The sequence below is a fragment of the Oratosquilla oratoria genome, chromosome 25 (genome assembly GCF_046742065.1).
Source record: "Oratosquilla oratoria isolate Oo_2021 chromosome 25, ASM4674206v1, whole genome shotgun sequence".
Classification (NCBI taxonomy): domain Eukaryota; kingdom Metazoa; phylum Arthropoda; class Malacostraca; order Stomatopoda; family Squillidae; genus Oratosquilla; species Oratosquilla oratoria.
In genome coordinates this window covers 18,593,343-18,608,848 of record NC_134801.1, presented here as the reverse complement: position 1 = coordinate 18,608,848, position 15,506 = coordinate 18,593,343, and the positions used below count along the sequence as shown (strand labels likewise).

At 40.7% G+C, this 15,506-nt stretch overlaps 1 protein-coding gene across 2 annotated transcripts in view; it reads right to left on the bottom strand.

Annotated features, from left to right (window-relative positions):
* mTor (serine/threonine-protein kinase Tor) overlaps positions 1-15,506 on the bottom strand; it is a 175,131-nt gene that overhangs the window by 138,596 nt on the left and 21,029 nt on the right. For both annotated transcript variants that reach the window (XM_076208449.1, XM_076208450.1), the window contains exons 5-6: positions 12,040-12,193; positions 3,141-3,334 (exon numbers count right to left, since the gene is read on the bottom strand). In XM_076208449.1, coding sequence (XP_076064564.1) covers positions 3,141-3,334; positions 12,040-12,193 — 348 coding nt within the window. The remainder of the gene's footprint in view (positions 1-3,140; positions 3,335-12,039; positions 12,194-15,506) is intronic.

The window sequence follows — 15,506 nt, the reverse complement described above, 5'->3', positions numbered from 1 at the left end:
TTCATACAATCTCCTCTTATGATCCCTTCCCAAATATCTATTTCTCATTACACTTTTTAATCTCTCAAGGCATTTACTTGCTCCTCTCGATCTACCATCTACCTCCACTCCTTTTCTCACCACATTTGTACCCAAGTATCTAAAGCTATCCACTTCCTTCAGCCTCTTTCCCTTAAATACTTCCAATTTACTGCCATCCTCTCCCCTTGTACACCTCGTCACCTTACTTTTACCCATTTATCTTCAACTTCTTTCTTTCGCACACCTTCCCTAAGTCCATCACTAATTTTCTTAATCCCTCCTCTGATCCTATTACAAGTGCAGTGTCATCAGCAAACAACAACTGGCTCACCTCGCACTTCTCTCCATTTCCTTTAACCATCTCCAGTCCCCTGCCCATTACCCATGCATTCACCTCTCGCACCACACCATCCACATATAAATTGAGCAGCCATAGTGACATGACACATCACTGGCGAGAAATGAGGAGGTGAAGAGAAGAGCAGGTGTTGAAAGGGAGCTACCAGGTAGGGCTGATAAAAGAATACTGTGATGGTTTGGGCACATGGAAAGATAGAGCGAGGAAAGACTAGCAAAGAGTATGGAAGGCAGAGATGGATAGAGTGAACTTGTAGGGAAGACCAAGGATGAGATGGATCAATGGATGAATGGGGTGGAGGGGGCTTTGAGTAAATGGGAAATTCCTGTTGAGCTGGGGAGAGAGAAGGCAAGAAATGGGTGTGAGTAGTGAATGGTTATGAATTGAATAAACTGGTATGACACTAAGAAAATTCTCCTAGTTTTCTCTTTTTCACATAAGGGGACAAGGAAGGAGGATTGCCGTGTTAATGAAGAAATAGGACCCTACTATGGATGTGCTGTGTCTTGATGTATTGCTTCTGACCCAGGCAGTGGGCAGGAGATTAGGATGACCCTTCATCCACAAGGAGCTGAAATAAAAGGGAAGCAAGTGGGTGACAAATTAGAATGAGATGGGTGAGGGTAGGTGTATGCCAGTGGTTCTCAAACTATGGGTCACGACCCAAAGTTGGGTCGCGAGATCAATTTTGATGGGTCGCAGGGCTCCCACGATTTGAAATACTGGTAAATGAGAATCAGCACCACGGATCCCATTAATTTAGTTTTCTGAAGGAAATGCAGAGCCATGGGTTCTGTTAATTTAGTTTTGTTAAAGAAAAACTGTACACATTATTCTTTTTCCAAAGTAAAGGGTATATATATCACTCTCCATTTTGTTTCTCTTTACTTTATTCTGGGTCGCAAAAATTTAAATGTTCCAAATAGGGTCGCTCACGAAAAAGTTTGAGAACCACTGGTGTATGCCTTGACTGGCTACCTCCCTAGGGGGAAGAAGCCTTTGGTATATATTGGAAGTATAGACAGACCATATGAATATGATAGGGACAGTTCTATACAAGAGCACTGAACTCCATCCCACACAAGCACTAAGAGCAAAATAGATGATGATTTATTTTTACATCACAAACTCGCCATATCAGGAGGCTAGGACAGTGCCCTTTACAGAGGGCTTTGTAGCATGAAATTTAATGAACCATGCACTTAGTTCAACTCACCAGTAGCAGGGTTCGAACTGCCATCACCTCAACCTTCGCCACAATTAGCAACACCCTAACCCATTTTGCCAGCAAAATAGAAAAAATATGTACATACATATACCAATAGTTTTTTCCCCCTTACAAGGGAGGTAGCCAAAGTCAAAGGCATATATCCAATCCATTTCATCCCTTCATATCACATTCCCACTCACCACCTCCCCCTTCCTCCCTCTTTTCTTGGCTCCTCCTGGATGACTGGGTCATCCCTGCATCTCGCCCATTGCCCTCGGCCAGAAGCAATGCAGCAAGACACAGCACATCCACAGCAAGGCCACTTCATTTAATCGGCAATCCCCCCTCTCTGTCCCTTCATGCAGAAAAAGAGAAGATGGGGAGAATCCTCTTTTGGTCTGCATCAAAATATCATTCACATGTACTCCCTAACCCCTCCATCCTCCACCCACTCCCTTCCATCCATCACAGCATCATCTATACACAGCCATTCTCCATTCACCCCTATCTACTGTCTTTTCCCCTCCTTCCTCAACCGACATTACCTTCTTTCACAATGCCCCCTTCACCCCATCTATCCATCTTGTCCTTGGTTGCTCCCTCATTTTCTTTCCATCCACCTCTGCTTTTCACACTTCTTTTACTAATCTTTCTTCACTCATTCTTTCCATGTGTCCAAACCATCCCAATGCTCTTTCATCAACCCTATCTCCCAATTCCCTTTCCACCCCTGCTCACCTCCTCACCTTGTTTCTCACTCTATCCAACCTAGTAACCCCTACCATACTTCTAAAGCATTTTGTCTCAAACAAAAAATAAGTTATTAAAAAGATGGGAAAAAAACAGCAAAATGCTACTCTAACATATAAAAGAGCCTACTACCACCTGTACCACACAATACATCCACTAAAAGAAAAGAAAAGAAAAGAAAGAAAGAAAAAAAAAAACTAAGCTCTTCAAGAAAGACCACCAAAAACCAATACTCCATAAACAACCCCAAGATATTAACCTCACAGTAAATCCCTCAAGTGAATTAACAATCTTACTGGCACACTTGTTCAGGATACAATCCTGCCTCAAAAGATTATCAACACAGAATAGACCTGGCCACAGAATTAAACTGCCCTAGATGTAACTCTCACACAGAGGACAACAATCAACCCTTCCATTGACCCTGATCTCTCTTGCAAAAGATCTGCGGCCTCCAGGAAACCAGCAAAAGCCCCCTGATGGGACCACAAGTTACTTAGAGAAGAGATATTGTATTGTTGTCCTGTTGACAATGAACACATCCAACAATGCTCTACATTAGCAATACCTAGACAACACAATATCTCTTTCCTGAATGACTTATGCACCCAGAGGCTGTAACTGGTTACTATTACCTGAAAGCCATGGGTCTCTTTCCAGGAGACCTGGGGTGGTGGATTGATGGATTCAGTATCCCAGAAGAGGAATAATAATACTCTTTAGGCTGAATAAGATCTGCAGAGTGCATTACCATCCTCATAAATTCAATCTGAAAATCTAAGCTAAAATGACATAACATACCACTGAGGCTGCTGTAGTTCCTTGGTCTCTCGCTGTGCAGTGATGGTCAATGTAACACGCAATGCAGCGACAGCACCTTCCCGGATTGCTGGTTTGGGGTCGCGCACGGCATTGAAAATTACATCGAGGAACTGTTGCACTTGTTGGAAGAAATATGTTGGAACAGATGATGCCAATTCTCGCAGCACTAAAACCTGTTGAAAATATGTCAAAAATATTAGATCATTTTTCCTTTAAATGCTAACAATATAACTATGTACCTATCACCTTCTCCACCTGCATGGAGATAGTCCAGTTAACCCCTTCACTCCGGGCCAAAATCGCGCAGGCAGCATTAGCTGCCAGACGTGCGATGTTGCGCCATAATACTCCCATTATAAAAAATAAAGTCACTGCTGTATTGCTCATTCTCTCTTTCACCCATGAATTTTGATAACCATAGAAAATATGATGAAGCCAGTTTACAGAGTATGGGGGTCATGCAGGTACAACTACAATAAATATAATCAAGACGCCGACATCCTCGTGTACCCACTTGCTCCTCATGATGCCTACATAGGCATCATTGTATTGAAGGGGTTAAAGTCATCTCCCACACCAACAGACCCAATAACTTTTCTATCTCAGCACCTTGGATGAAGAGCTACCCTACCCACTGCCATATTATGTGGGTCAAATACTGTGTAGCAAAGCAAAGGTCCTCCACAGCAGAACCCAACAGCTGAAGTGGGTTTAATCTGTCCTCGGTTATAATCATATGAGTAACAAAGCATTCCTTTAAGTTCAGAAATTCATCTGTTTTTAAATCTTACTATCCAACCTTTCTGCAGCCCTACTTGAAGCTTTCCTTTACCACTCTTGGGACTCCATTGCCTTTATTATACTCCTATGGTATAGGAGTAAGAGGGGGTTTACCCAGTCTAACGGCTCATCGAACGCGGTTCGACAGACACGTGTTTAAAGTGATGTGTGAATGGGGTATTTGGGGTTTAACCAACGTGCTTGACAACCAAATACCCCGTTCACACGTTCACACACCACTTTAAACACGTGTCTGTCGAACCGCGTTCAACGAACCGTTAGACCATGTAAACCATGTACAAAACAACTAAATGAGGCAGAGTAATAGGACTGGGAACTACCCTTCCTATACTTTTCTCCCACAAGAAGTTATTGGAAATATAAATCTTATTTCACTAAAATTACAAATGAATGTACATTATCATCATGATTTTAGTTCACAAGAAAGGAGACCAGAAAAACCTTAACAACTACCAGCTGATTAGCTTGTCATTAAATGTATACAGAGAATTTTCCAAGATTCTTACTAAGTGACTAAGTAAAGATTTTGATGAAAACCATGAGAACAAGCAGGTTTCAGAAGCAGATAATTTGAACAATTTAATCAACTATTTGAGAAAACAACAGAATACAATAAACCTCACACATATACCAAGGGCTTTTTCCCTTTTACAAGGGAGGTAAAGGGGGAGGTAGCCAAACTCAAAAGGCATAATTCCACTTCCACCCATTTCATCCACATCCACTCCACTCCCATTCCCCACCTCTTCCTGCCTCCCTCTTTTCTTGGCTTTTGCTGGATGACAGGTCATCCCTGCATCTTGTCCATTGCCCTGGGTCAGAAGCAATGTAGTAAGACACAGCACATCCACAGCAAGGCCATTTCATTTAATTAGCAAACCCCCTCTCTGTCCCCTCATGCAGAAAAAGAGAAGGTAAGGAGAAATCCCTTCAGGGTGCATCAAAATATCATTCACACATAACCACACCCTAATCACCCAATCCCCTACTCCCTTCCATGCAACACAGCATTATCTATACATAACCATTCTCCATCCACCACTATCTTCTGTCCTCTCCCTTCCTTCCTCAACAGACATTACCCTCTTTCTCAATGCCCCTTTTACCCCACCCATCCATCTCATCCTCAGTCATCCCCTCCTGTTCACTCCATCCACCTCTGCCTTCCACACTTCTTTCACTAATCTTACTTCACTCATTCTTTCCATGTGTCCAAACCATCCCAATACTCTTTCGTCAACCCTATCTTCCACCTCCTTTTCCACCACCGCTCTCCTTCTAACCTCATTTCTTACTCTATCCAGGCATACTTACTCTACCCATACCATAATTCTCAGATATTTCATCTCAAACACATTTAAACTCTTCCTCTCTCATGTTCAATGTTTCTGCCCCATACAGTGCTGTCAGCACAATCAACCCTTCATATAATCTTCTCTTAGCATCCATTCCTAAATGTCTATTTCTCATTCACTTTTTAATCCCTTGTTTCTTTCAATCTACAATGTATCTCCACCTCTACTCCTCCCTTTCCCACCACATGCAACCCCAAGTATCTAAAGCTATCCACTTCCTCCAGCCTTAATACTCATTTCCAATTTGCTGTCATCCTCTCCCCTTGTACACCACATCACCTTATTTTTACCCACATTTACCTTCAACTTCCTCCTCTCACACACTTTCCCACACTCCATTACTAACTTAATCCCTCCTCTGATCCTGCTACAAGTGCAGTGTTGTCAGCAAACAACAACTGACTTATCTCCCATTTTCTCCATTTTCTTTAACTATCTCCAATCTCCTGCCTATCATCCTTGCATTTACCTTCTACACTGCCCCATCCATTTACACAATGAACAGCCATGATGACATAACACATCCCTGGTGAAGTCCCACCTTTACCTCAAACCACTTGTTCTCTCCATTTCTAATTCTAACACAGGCTCTACTACTCTCATAAAAAAAATTGACAGCTCCAAACAGCTTTCCTCCTATCCCATATATCTACAAAACTTCCCACAGTGCCTTCCTCTCTTCCCTGTCATAAGCCTTTTCCAAACCCATAAAAGCCCAAAAAATATCCTTATCCTTTGCTAAAGGTTTCTCACATATCTGTCTTAACACAAAAATCTGATCCATGTAACCCCTGCTTTTCCTAAACCCACTCTGTTCCTCACCAATTACTCCCTCTGTTCCTTTCCTAATCCTCTCAATCAAAATCCTCCCATAAGCCTTCTCAACTACACTCAACAAACTGATCCCTCTGAAACTACTACACTCACATTTGTCCCCTTTTCCCTTACATATAAATATAAAAAAGATCAAGATAGGAGAGTGGCAAATTATTTACAGCTTGCATTAAAGAGATTTTTAGAAAGTTGGGAAGGGAAAGTTTTGATTAGTACAGAGGAAAATGACCAAAATGAAACATGGGCTCAGAAATTTACCTTACCAGAACAGGCTTAGACACCTTACATTCTCTTGAAAGACACAGTGTAGAGTGATCTAATAGAGATGTTCAAGTGGATCAAAGCCTTTAACAAAGATTGATGTACAGTAATGTTGTAGCACATTAATAAATTAAACTTTTTTATCCCACCATCGGAAAAGAAGACACCAATGTCGAAAGTTCTGAATATTTCGATCACTAACTGTGATCACTAACTCTTCTGCTTGAAGAGGATCACAGTTAGTGATCGAAATATACAGAACTTTCGACATTATTGTCTTCTTTTCCGATGGTGGGATAAAAAAAGTTTAAAGGTTGATGTAAACAAGGTCATCTTATTAAGACAACAGGGCAGGACTCACAGTAATGGATTTAAATTGGACAAATTTAGATTTAAGAAGGAAATAGGCAGGAACTGGTTTACTACTAAGGTGATCAATGAATGGAACAAACTTAGCAACCATGTAGTGACCCTTGAAACTATCAGTGGTTTTAAGAAAAATTAGACATCTTTATGAATAGGGATTACAGGTGGTAATGGACATGGAACTGCCTAGTATAGGCCTTATGGTCTCTTGCAGTCTCCTTCATTCTTATTTTCTTATGAAAAATGGCAAATATTTTAATTACCTTAGATTTGTGAAAATCATTATTATTTCAGAAACATTCCACTTTACATAGGAAAAGGGGGCAAATGTGAGTGTAGTAGTTTTAGAGGGATGAATTTGTTGATTGTGGTTGGGAAGGCATTTGGGAGGATCTTAACCCCTTTGATACGATGACGCCTACGTAGGTGTCATGAGGAGCAAGTGGGTACGCGAGGATGCCGATGTCAGCGTCTTGATTATACATATTGTAGTTGTACCTGCGTGACCCCCATACTCTCTAAACTGGCTTCATCATATTTCCTATGGTTATCAAAATTCACGGGTGAAAGAGAATGAGCAATACAGCGGTAACTTTATTTTTTATAACGTGAGTATTATGACACAACATCGCACGTCTGGCAGCTAATGCTGCCCACGAGATTTTGCCCCAGAGTGAAGGGGTTAACCTCTTCCATACAAGTCAAATTCTCTCATGCAGCATCGGCCATCATATGTACAATGCATCACACTACATGCATTATAAATATAAAGTCACTGCTATATCACTTATTCTCTTTCACTCTGAGTAATAATAAACACATAAAATGTGATTAAACCAGTTCACAGAATTCAGGGGTCACTCAGCTACATTTACAAAATAAATATAACCAAGACGTTGCCAGAATCCTTATATACCCACTCGTGCTTCACGACGTCTATATAAGCATCATCATACCAAAGAAGTTAACTGAGAGGATTAGGAGAGGAACAGTGTGAGTTTAGGAAAGAGTGGTTGCATGGATCAGATTTTTGTAGTAAACAAAGGAAACAAAAAAGATCCAACAAATTACAGACCAATTTCCCTTACAAGCACTGTAGCCAAAATCTGTGAAAAGGTTATGAAGAATAGATGTATAAAACACCTGGAAGAAAACAATAAAATAAATCTGAGACAATTTGGATTCAGACAAGGAAGATCATGTGCCACAAACTTAATCTGTTTCTACTCAAGACTAATAGATACAATACAAGAAAGGGATGGATGTGCTGACTGTGCTTTCCTAGACTTACAAAAGGCTTTCGACAAAGTGCCACATAAAAAGATTATCAAAAAAAAACTGGAAAATATTGGAGGGATACAAGGTAAGCTACTAAACTGGATGGAGGATATTTTGCATGGAAGGAAAATGAGAGCAGTTCTCAGAGAAAAGAGTTCAGCTTGGGAGGAGGTGATTAGTGGAGTTCCACAGGGATCAGTATTGGCTCCAATAATGTTTGCTATTTATGTGAATGACATGGATGAAGATGTGGAATGTTACATGAGCTTCTTTGCAGACAATGCTAAATTACTGAGGAAAGTGAATACTGAAACGGACTGTGAATCACTGCAGAGACTTGAACAAAGTTTGGAAATGAAGTCAGAGGTGGAAAGTAGACTTCAACATCAAGAAATGTAATGTAATGGAATTTGAAAAAAGTAAAAAAAAAAAATATCAGGACAATATAAAATCAGAAACAAAAGAAGTAAAGAAATTGGGATCTGAAAAAGACCTGGGAACAATCATCACAACTGACATGTCCCCTGATAAACAGATAAACAAAATTGTTGGAGAATCATACAACTTGCTAAGATCAATAAAGTTGGCTTTTAAGTAAGTGGAAGAAGAATTGCTATAAAAAAAAAGAAAAAAAAATAGTCACGCTAATAAGGCCTAGACTGTGACACTACGGTCAGCCAGTACAAAAAAATATATAAGATTAAAAAATCCAGAGAGCAACTACATAGATGGCCCCAACATTTTCAGACCTGTCATATGAGGAGAGATTGTCAAAACTGAATTTACCGACTCTTGAACAAAGAAGTGAAAGAGGTGACCTGCTGACCATCTAGAGCAGGGGTTCTTAACCTTTTTTCTCCAATTCCCCACATTTTAGTGAGCCAACTCTCCATTTCCCACCACAGCATTGGTCTTTGACAAATTCGATTTTAACCCATGCATGCTTTTTTGTTCCATTTTACGGCTCTTAATTTTTGTTTTCCCCCACTTGGCAACTCTGCCATTCCCCACCAGTGGGGAATTCCCCACAGATTAAGAACCACTGATCTAGAGAATCATGAAAGGCATGGAGGTCCTTGATAGAGAGAACTTATTAAACTGGAATAAGAGAAATACAAGAGGCCATGAAAAGAAACTCAAGATAAAAAGAAAAAAAAATCCACAAAGAGTGGTGGATGTCTGGAACAAACTGGATGAAGCAATAGTGTGTGCAAAAACTATACACGAATTTAAGAGCAAACTAGACACTGCGAGACACTTCAACCATAACTCCCCTTTCCGTATGACACAACTTTGTAAATACATACTCCCTCATTCCCCCCATCTCCCACCCTCCTTTACATGCATCACATCATCATCTATACATACAACCATTCTCCATTCACCTCTATTTTCTGTCTTCTCCCTTTCCTCCTCAACAGACATTCCCCTCTTTCCCATATCCATCTCATCCTTGGTCACCCCCTTCATGTCCATTCCATCCATCTCTGCCTTCCACAACTCTTTTACTAATCTTTCTTCACTCATTCTTTCCATGTGTCCAAACCATCCCAATACTCTTTCATCAACCCTATATCTCAACTCCCTTTCCACCCCTGCTCTCCTCCTCACCTCCTTGTTTCTAACTCTATCCAGCCTACTAACCCTTACCATATTTCTCAGGTATTTCATCTCAAACACATCTACGAGGTCTGTTAGAAAAGTATCACTTTTTCTTTTGTGTGAAAAACTGATGGATTTAAATCAAGCATGCTTACATGAGCTGACCTTGAACCTTCGTGCACACGCATACTTTTTCTCTAGTGAAAACAGACTTGAAGTGATTGTTCATGACTTCAGCCATTTCTAGATCTTATGTATTCTGTATTTCTTTGGTGTAGTTTCACCATTTCCTGCTTATTTTTAAGTTTACCATTCACATATCTATAGAATAATTTGAGTTGATCTTTACATTTTTCTGTGATGTCTTTTTCATAGTTTCTTTTTTCCTCTCTGTGCACTTTTACGTATTCATTTCAATAGTTTATATATATTTGCCATTTTCCAGATTTTTTTATCTTTTCTCCGTCTTTTCCAAGCTTTGTCTATCTTTTGCCTAACTGCATCTTCTGTTGAACCAGCATTTATAGTACACCTCTTGTTTCTGTCTTGGTACATACCTATTCACTCCTTCATTATAGATTTCTATCAAGATCACCTGTTTCTCTTCCACTTTTGTCTCTTCAATGTAGAATTTTTCCCAATTTGCATTTTGAAAGAATTTCTTAAGTTTTCCAAAGTCTGTTTTGTTGTACATCAATCTTCCTTTTCTGTACTTTTCATTTCTCTCCATATATTTCTTCTTTTAGTTCAGCCTCTATTAGTATGTGGTGTCTTGTAAATTTTATCCACAATTTCAGGTTCTGTTGTAAATATTAAATCCAGTCTCAATGGTTCTTCATTACTTCTTTATCTGGTATTTTCATTGACCCATTGAGACATTGTATGTTCCATGGTCATGTCTAATAATACAATTCCCCATAGATACTGTCATCTCCTCCCAACAGATTTCTTTGCAGTTAAAATCCCCATAAGTACCAGGTTACCTCTGTCCTTTAGTATCTCATTTAATGAGTGGCTTGTATCATCTAACATTTTTGAATGCTTGCTCTCTTTCCAAGAGCATATTATTGGGGGCACATAAATCACCACTTTCTACTTTTCATGTCTCTCTTCCACTTTTATCATGATCATTTCCACATTGTTTTTACTCTCGGTAACCTTCGTCACATTCAAGTTTTTCTTGGCCAAGAACATGATTCCTCCTCCTTGTTTCTCATTTCTGTTTTTAATCCAATAATTGTATAACCCATGTCCAACACTATTAAGTGGTATTGAACCCCTTAATTTCATCTCTGCAATTCCCATTATGTCTGGTTTTTCATCTGACAGGTAATCATTTAGTTCATTCAATCCTAAGATTAATCCTTCAATATGTGTTTGAGATGAGGTGCCTGAGAAGTATGATAAGAGTTACTAGGCTGGATAGAGTGAGAAATGAGGAGGTGAGGAGAAGAATGGGGTGGAAAGGGAGTTGGGAGATATGGTGAATGAAAGAGTATTGGGATGGTTTGGACACATGGAAAGAATGAGTGAAGAAAGAGTAGTAAAAGAATGTGGAGGGAGTGAACACGAGGGGGCGACCTAGGATAAGATAGATGGATGGGGTGAAAGGGGCTTTGGGTAAGAGGGGAATGTCGGTTGAGGAAGGATAAGAGAGGACGGAAGACAGAGGTGAATGGAGAATAGTTGTGTATGGATGCTGTGAGGCATGAAAGGGAGTGGGTAGGGGATGGAGGATGTGGGAATATGTGTGAAAAATAAATTGATGCAGACCAAAGGGATTTCTCCCCGTCTTCTCCATTTCTGCATGAAGGGATGGAGAGGGGGGGAAGGCTGCCGATTTAATGAAGCAGCCTTGCTGTGGATGTGCTGTGTCTTGCAACACTGCTTCTGACGACCAAGGCAGTGGGTGAGGTGAAGAGACAACCCATCATCCAGTTGTAGCCAAGATAAGAGGGAGGGAGGGGGGTGGATGGCAGTGAAGAATATGGGGATGTTATGAGTGGCACTGGTTTTTATGCCCTTGTTTTTTGGCTACTCTCCCTGTAAAGGGGAAAAGGCCTTTGGTATATGTATGTAATGATAAATATAGAAAATGTGATCAAACCAGTTCACAGAATCTGGGGATAACTCATGTACAACTACAAAAAATATATATAATCAAGACAACGATGCCAGCATTTTTGTGTACCTACAGACACCTCATGATGCCTACGTAGGCATCATCATAACGAAGCAGTTAAATTCAATCCAAACTATCTCTGGAATGTCTAAACTCTCTGTATATATTTCATCTCTCACTAATCTCTTTTTTTTTTTTTGTAGGGGAAGGATATGTACATGTGTGTATTTGCACCTCAAACTTAGGCTTCACTACTTACTGCTGCCAAACGCCGGCCCTCATGGCGTTCCACTTGCAACCACTCAAAGGACCGCTTCACCAGATCCTCCACATACTCTGCTGTGAAGGTTCCTGAGGCCATTGCTAATCTGCCAACTGCTTTTGCTGTCATTTCCAGAACTCCTGTGTCGGTGCTGTGGAAAAATATACAATTACATAAACCTGAACATGATTATTAACAAACAAGGTCCTAAACTCTTCAGCATATTTGTTGGCCTATGAAATTAAGAGGATTAGGAGAGGAACAGAGGGAGTAATTGGTGAGGAACAGTGTGGATTAAGGATGGGTAGAGGTTGCGTAGATCAGATCTTTGTGGTAAGACAGATATGTGAGAAAGCTATAGGTAAGGGGAAGGATGTTTTTTGGGCCTTTATGGATCTGGAAAAGGCTTACGATAGGGTAGACAGAAAGGCACTGTGGGAGGTTATGCAGATATATGGGATAGGAGGAAAGCTTCTAGGAGCTGTCAAGAGTTTTTATGAGAGTAGTAGAGCTTGTGTCAGGATTAGACATGGAAAGAGTGAGTGGTTCGAGGTAAAGGTGGGACTTGATCAAGGATGCGTTATGTCTCCCTGGTTGTTCAACTTGTACATGGATGGGGTAGTGCGAGAGGTAAATGCAAGGGTAGTGGGTCAGGGATTGGAGATGGTTAAAGAAAATGGAGAAAAGTGGGAGGCGAGCCAGCTGTTGTTTGCTGACGACACTGCGCCTGTGGCAGGATCGGAGGAGGGACTGAGGAAGTTGGTGACCTGAGTTTGGGAGAGTATGTGATAGAAGAAAGCTAAAGATAAATGTGGGTAAAAGTAAGGTGATGAGATGTACAAGGGGTGAAAGTGGCAGTAGACTGGAAGTGAGCATTAACCACTTCCATACGGTAACACCTACATAGGTGGCATGAGGAGCAAGTGGGTACGCGATGATGCCGACGTCGCCATCTTGATTATATTTATTGTAGTCGAACCTACGTAATTTCTATTCTCTCTAAACTGGCTTCATCAATTTTCTATGGTTATCAAAATACACGGGTGAAAGAGAACGAACGATTGAGCACCAACTTTATTTTTTATAATGCGATTATTATGACGCAACATCGCACGTCGGGCAGCTAATGCTGCCAGACGTGTGATGTGCCCCGGAGTGAAGAGGTTAAGGGAGAGCGACTGGAGGAAGTGGATAGTTTTAGATACTTGGGTGCAAATGTGGCAGGAAAAGGTGGAGTGAAGGTGGAGGTAGAATGTAGATTGAGAGAAGCAAGTAAATGCCTTGGTGGATTGAAGAGTGTAATGAGGAATAGACATTTGGGAATGGATGCTTAGAGGAGACTGTATGAAGGAGTGATTGTGCCAACAGCACTGTATGGGGCAGAAACATTGAACATAAAAGAGGAAGAGAGAAGGAGTTTGAATGTGTTTGAGATGAGGTGTCTGAGAAGTATGATGGGGGTTACTAGGCTAGATAGAGTGAGAAATGAGGAGGTGAGGAGGAGAACAGGGGTGGAAAGGGAGTTGGGAGATAGGGTTGATGAAAGAGTATTAGGATGGTTTGGACACATGGAAAGAGTGAAGAAAGACTAGTAAAAGAGGTATGGAAGGCAGATGTGGAGGGAGTGAACATGAGGGGATGTCCTAGGATGAGGTGGATGGATGGGGTGAAGGGGGCTTTGGGGAAGAGGGGAATGTCTGTTGAGGAAGGACGGGAGAGGACAGAAGACTGGGGTGAATGGAGAATGGTTGTATATGGATGATGTTGTGATGCATGAGGTGGAATGGGTGGGGGGATGGGGGTGAGGTAGTATGTGTGAGCAAAATTTGACGCCGCCTGAAAGGATTTCTCCCCGTCTTCCCCTTATTTGCATAAGGGGACGGAAAGGGGGGGTCGCCGATTTAATGAAGCGGCCTTGCTGTGGATGTGCTGTGTCTTGCTACACTACTTCTGACCCAGGGCAATGGACAGGATGCAGGGATGACCCGCCATCCAGTAGGTGCTAAGATAAGAGGGAGGGTGGAGGGGTGTGGAGTGTTTTCAGGGATGGAATGGGTGGGAATGATTTTATGCCTTTTCCTTTTTGGCTACCTCCCTTGTAAGGGGGAAAAAGCCTTGGTATATGTATGTATGAAATTGAAACATATGTGTGTGTACATGTGTTGGAACTACCAACACTGGAGCTGAGAAGAGAAAGAGGTGATCTACTGACTATATTTAGAATCATGAAAGGAATGGAAATCCTTGATAGGAATGACTTACTAAAAAATGTCAATGAAAAACAAGAGGTCATGAAAAGAAACTCAAAAAGTATAACAATAGAAGAGATCGGAAAAAGAATAGCTTCCCACACAGAGTGCTGGATACCTGGAATAACTTAGATAAAGAAACAGTGTGTACAAATACTATTCAAGATTTTAAGAAAAAACTTAATGCTGAAAGATACAAAGACGGGTCACCACGAGCGTAGCTCCCTTCCCGCATAATACAACTAGGTCTATATATATATATATATATATATATATATATATATATATATATATATATATATATATATATATATATATATATATATATATATATACCAAAAGTCTTCTTCCTTTTTATTAGGGAGGTAACCAGCTAAGGACACATACAGCACTACCTCTCATTAACGGACTAAGAAAAAACTTAATGCTGAAAGATACAACGATGGGTCACCACGAGCGTAACTCCCTTCCCTTATAATACAACTAGGTAAATACAACAAGGTCTATATATATATATATATATATATATATATATAAATTTATATATATATGTATATATATATGTATATATATATATATGTAATATATATATATAATAGGGAGTTGCTAAATGTGAAGGAGGATAGGGAAGGAAAGATAGCTGCAGTGGGAAATGTGAAGAAAATGAGAGTGATGAGTGAGGAGAATGGAGGAGAAATAAGGAAGGATGAGGTGAAGGCAGTTGTAAAGATAATGAAAGCAGGTAAGGCACCTGGTCTGGATGGATGCTATGCAGAATGTCTGAAAAAGGGAGATTCAGTGATGGTGGACTGGTTGGTGAGGTTATTTAATGTTTGCTGGAGAGAGGGTAGGGTGCCGGAGGACTGGAGAAGTGCCTGTATAGTTCCTCTTTACAAGGGAAAAGGGGACAAGTGTGAATGTAGTAGTTTCAGAAGGATTAGCCTGTTAAGTGTAGTAGGGAAGGCTTATGGGAGGATCTTAATTGAGAGGATTAGGAGAGGAACAGAAGGAGTAATTGGTGAGGAACAGTGTGGATTTAGGATGGGTAGAGGTTGTGTAGATCAGATCTTTGTGGTAAGACAGATATGTGAGAAAGCTATAGGAAAGGGGAAGGATGTTTTTTGGGCTTTTATGGATCAGGAAAAGGCTTATGATAGGGTAGACAGAAAGGCACTGTGGGAGGTTATGCAGATTTATGGGATAGGAGGAAAGCTT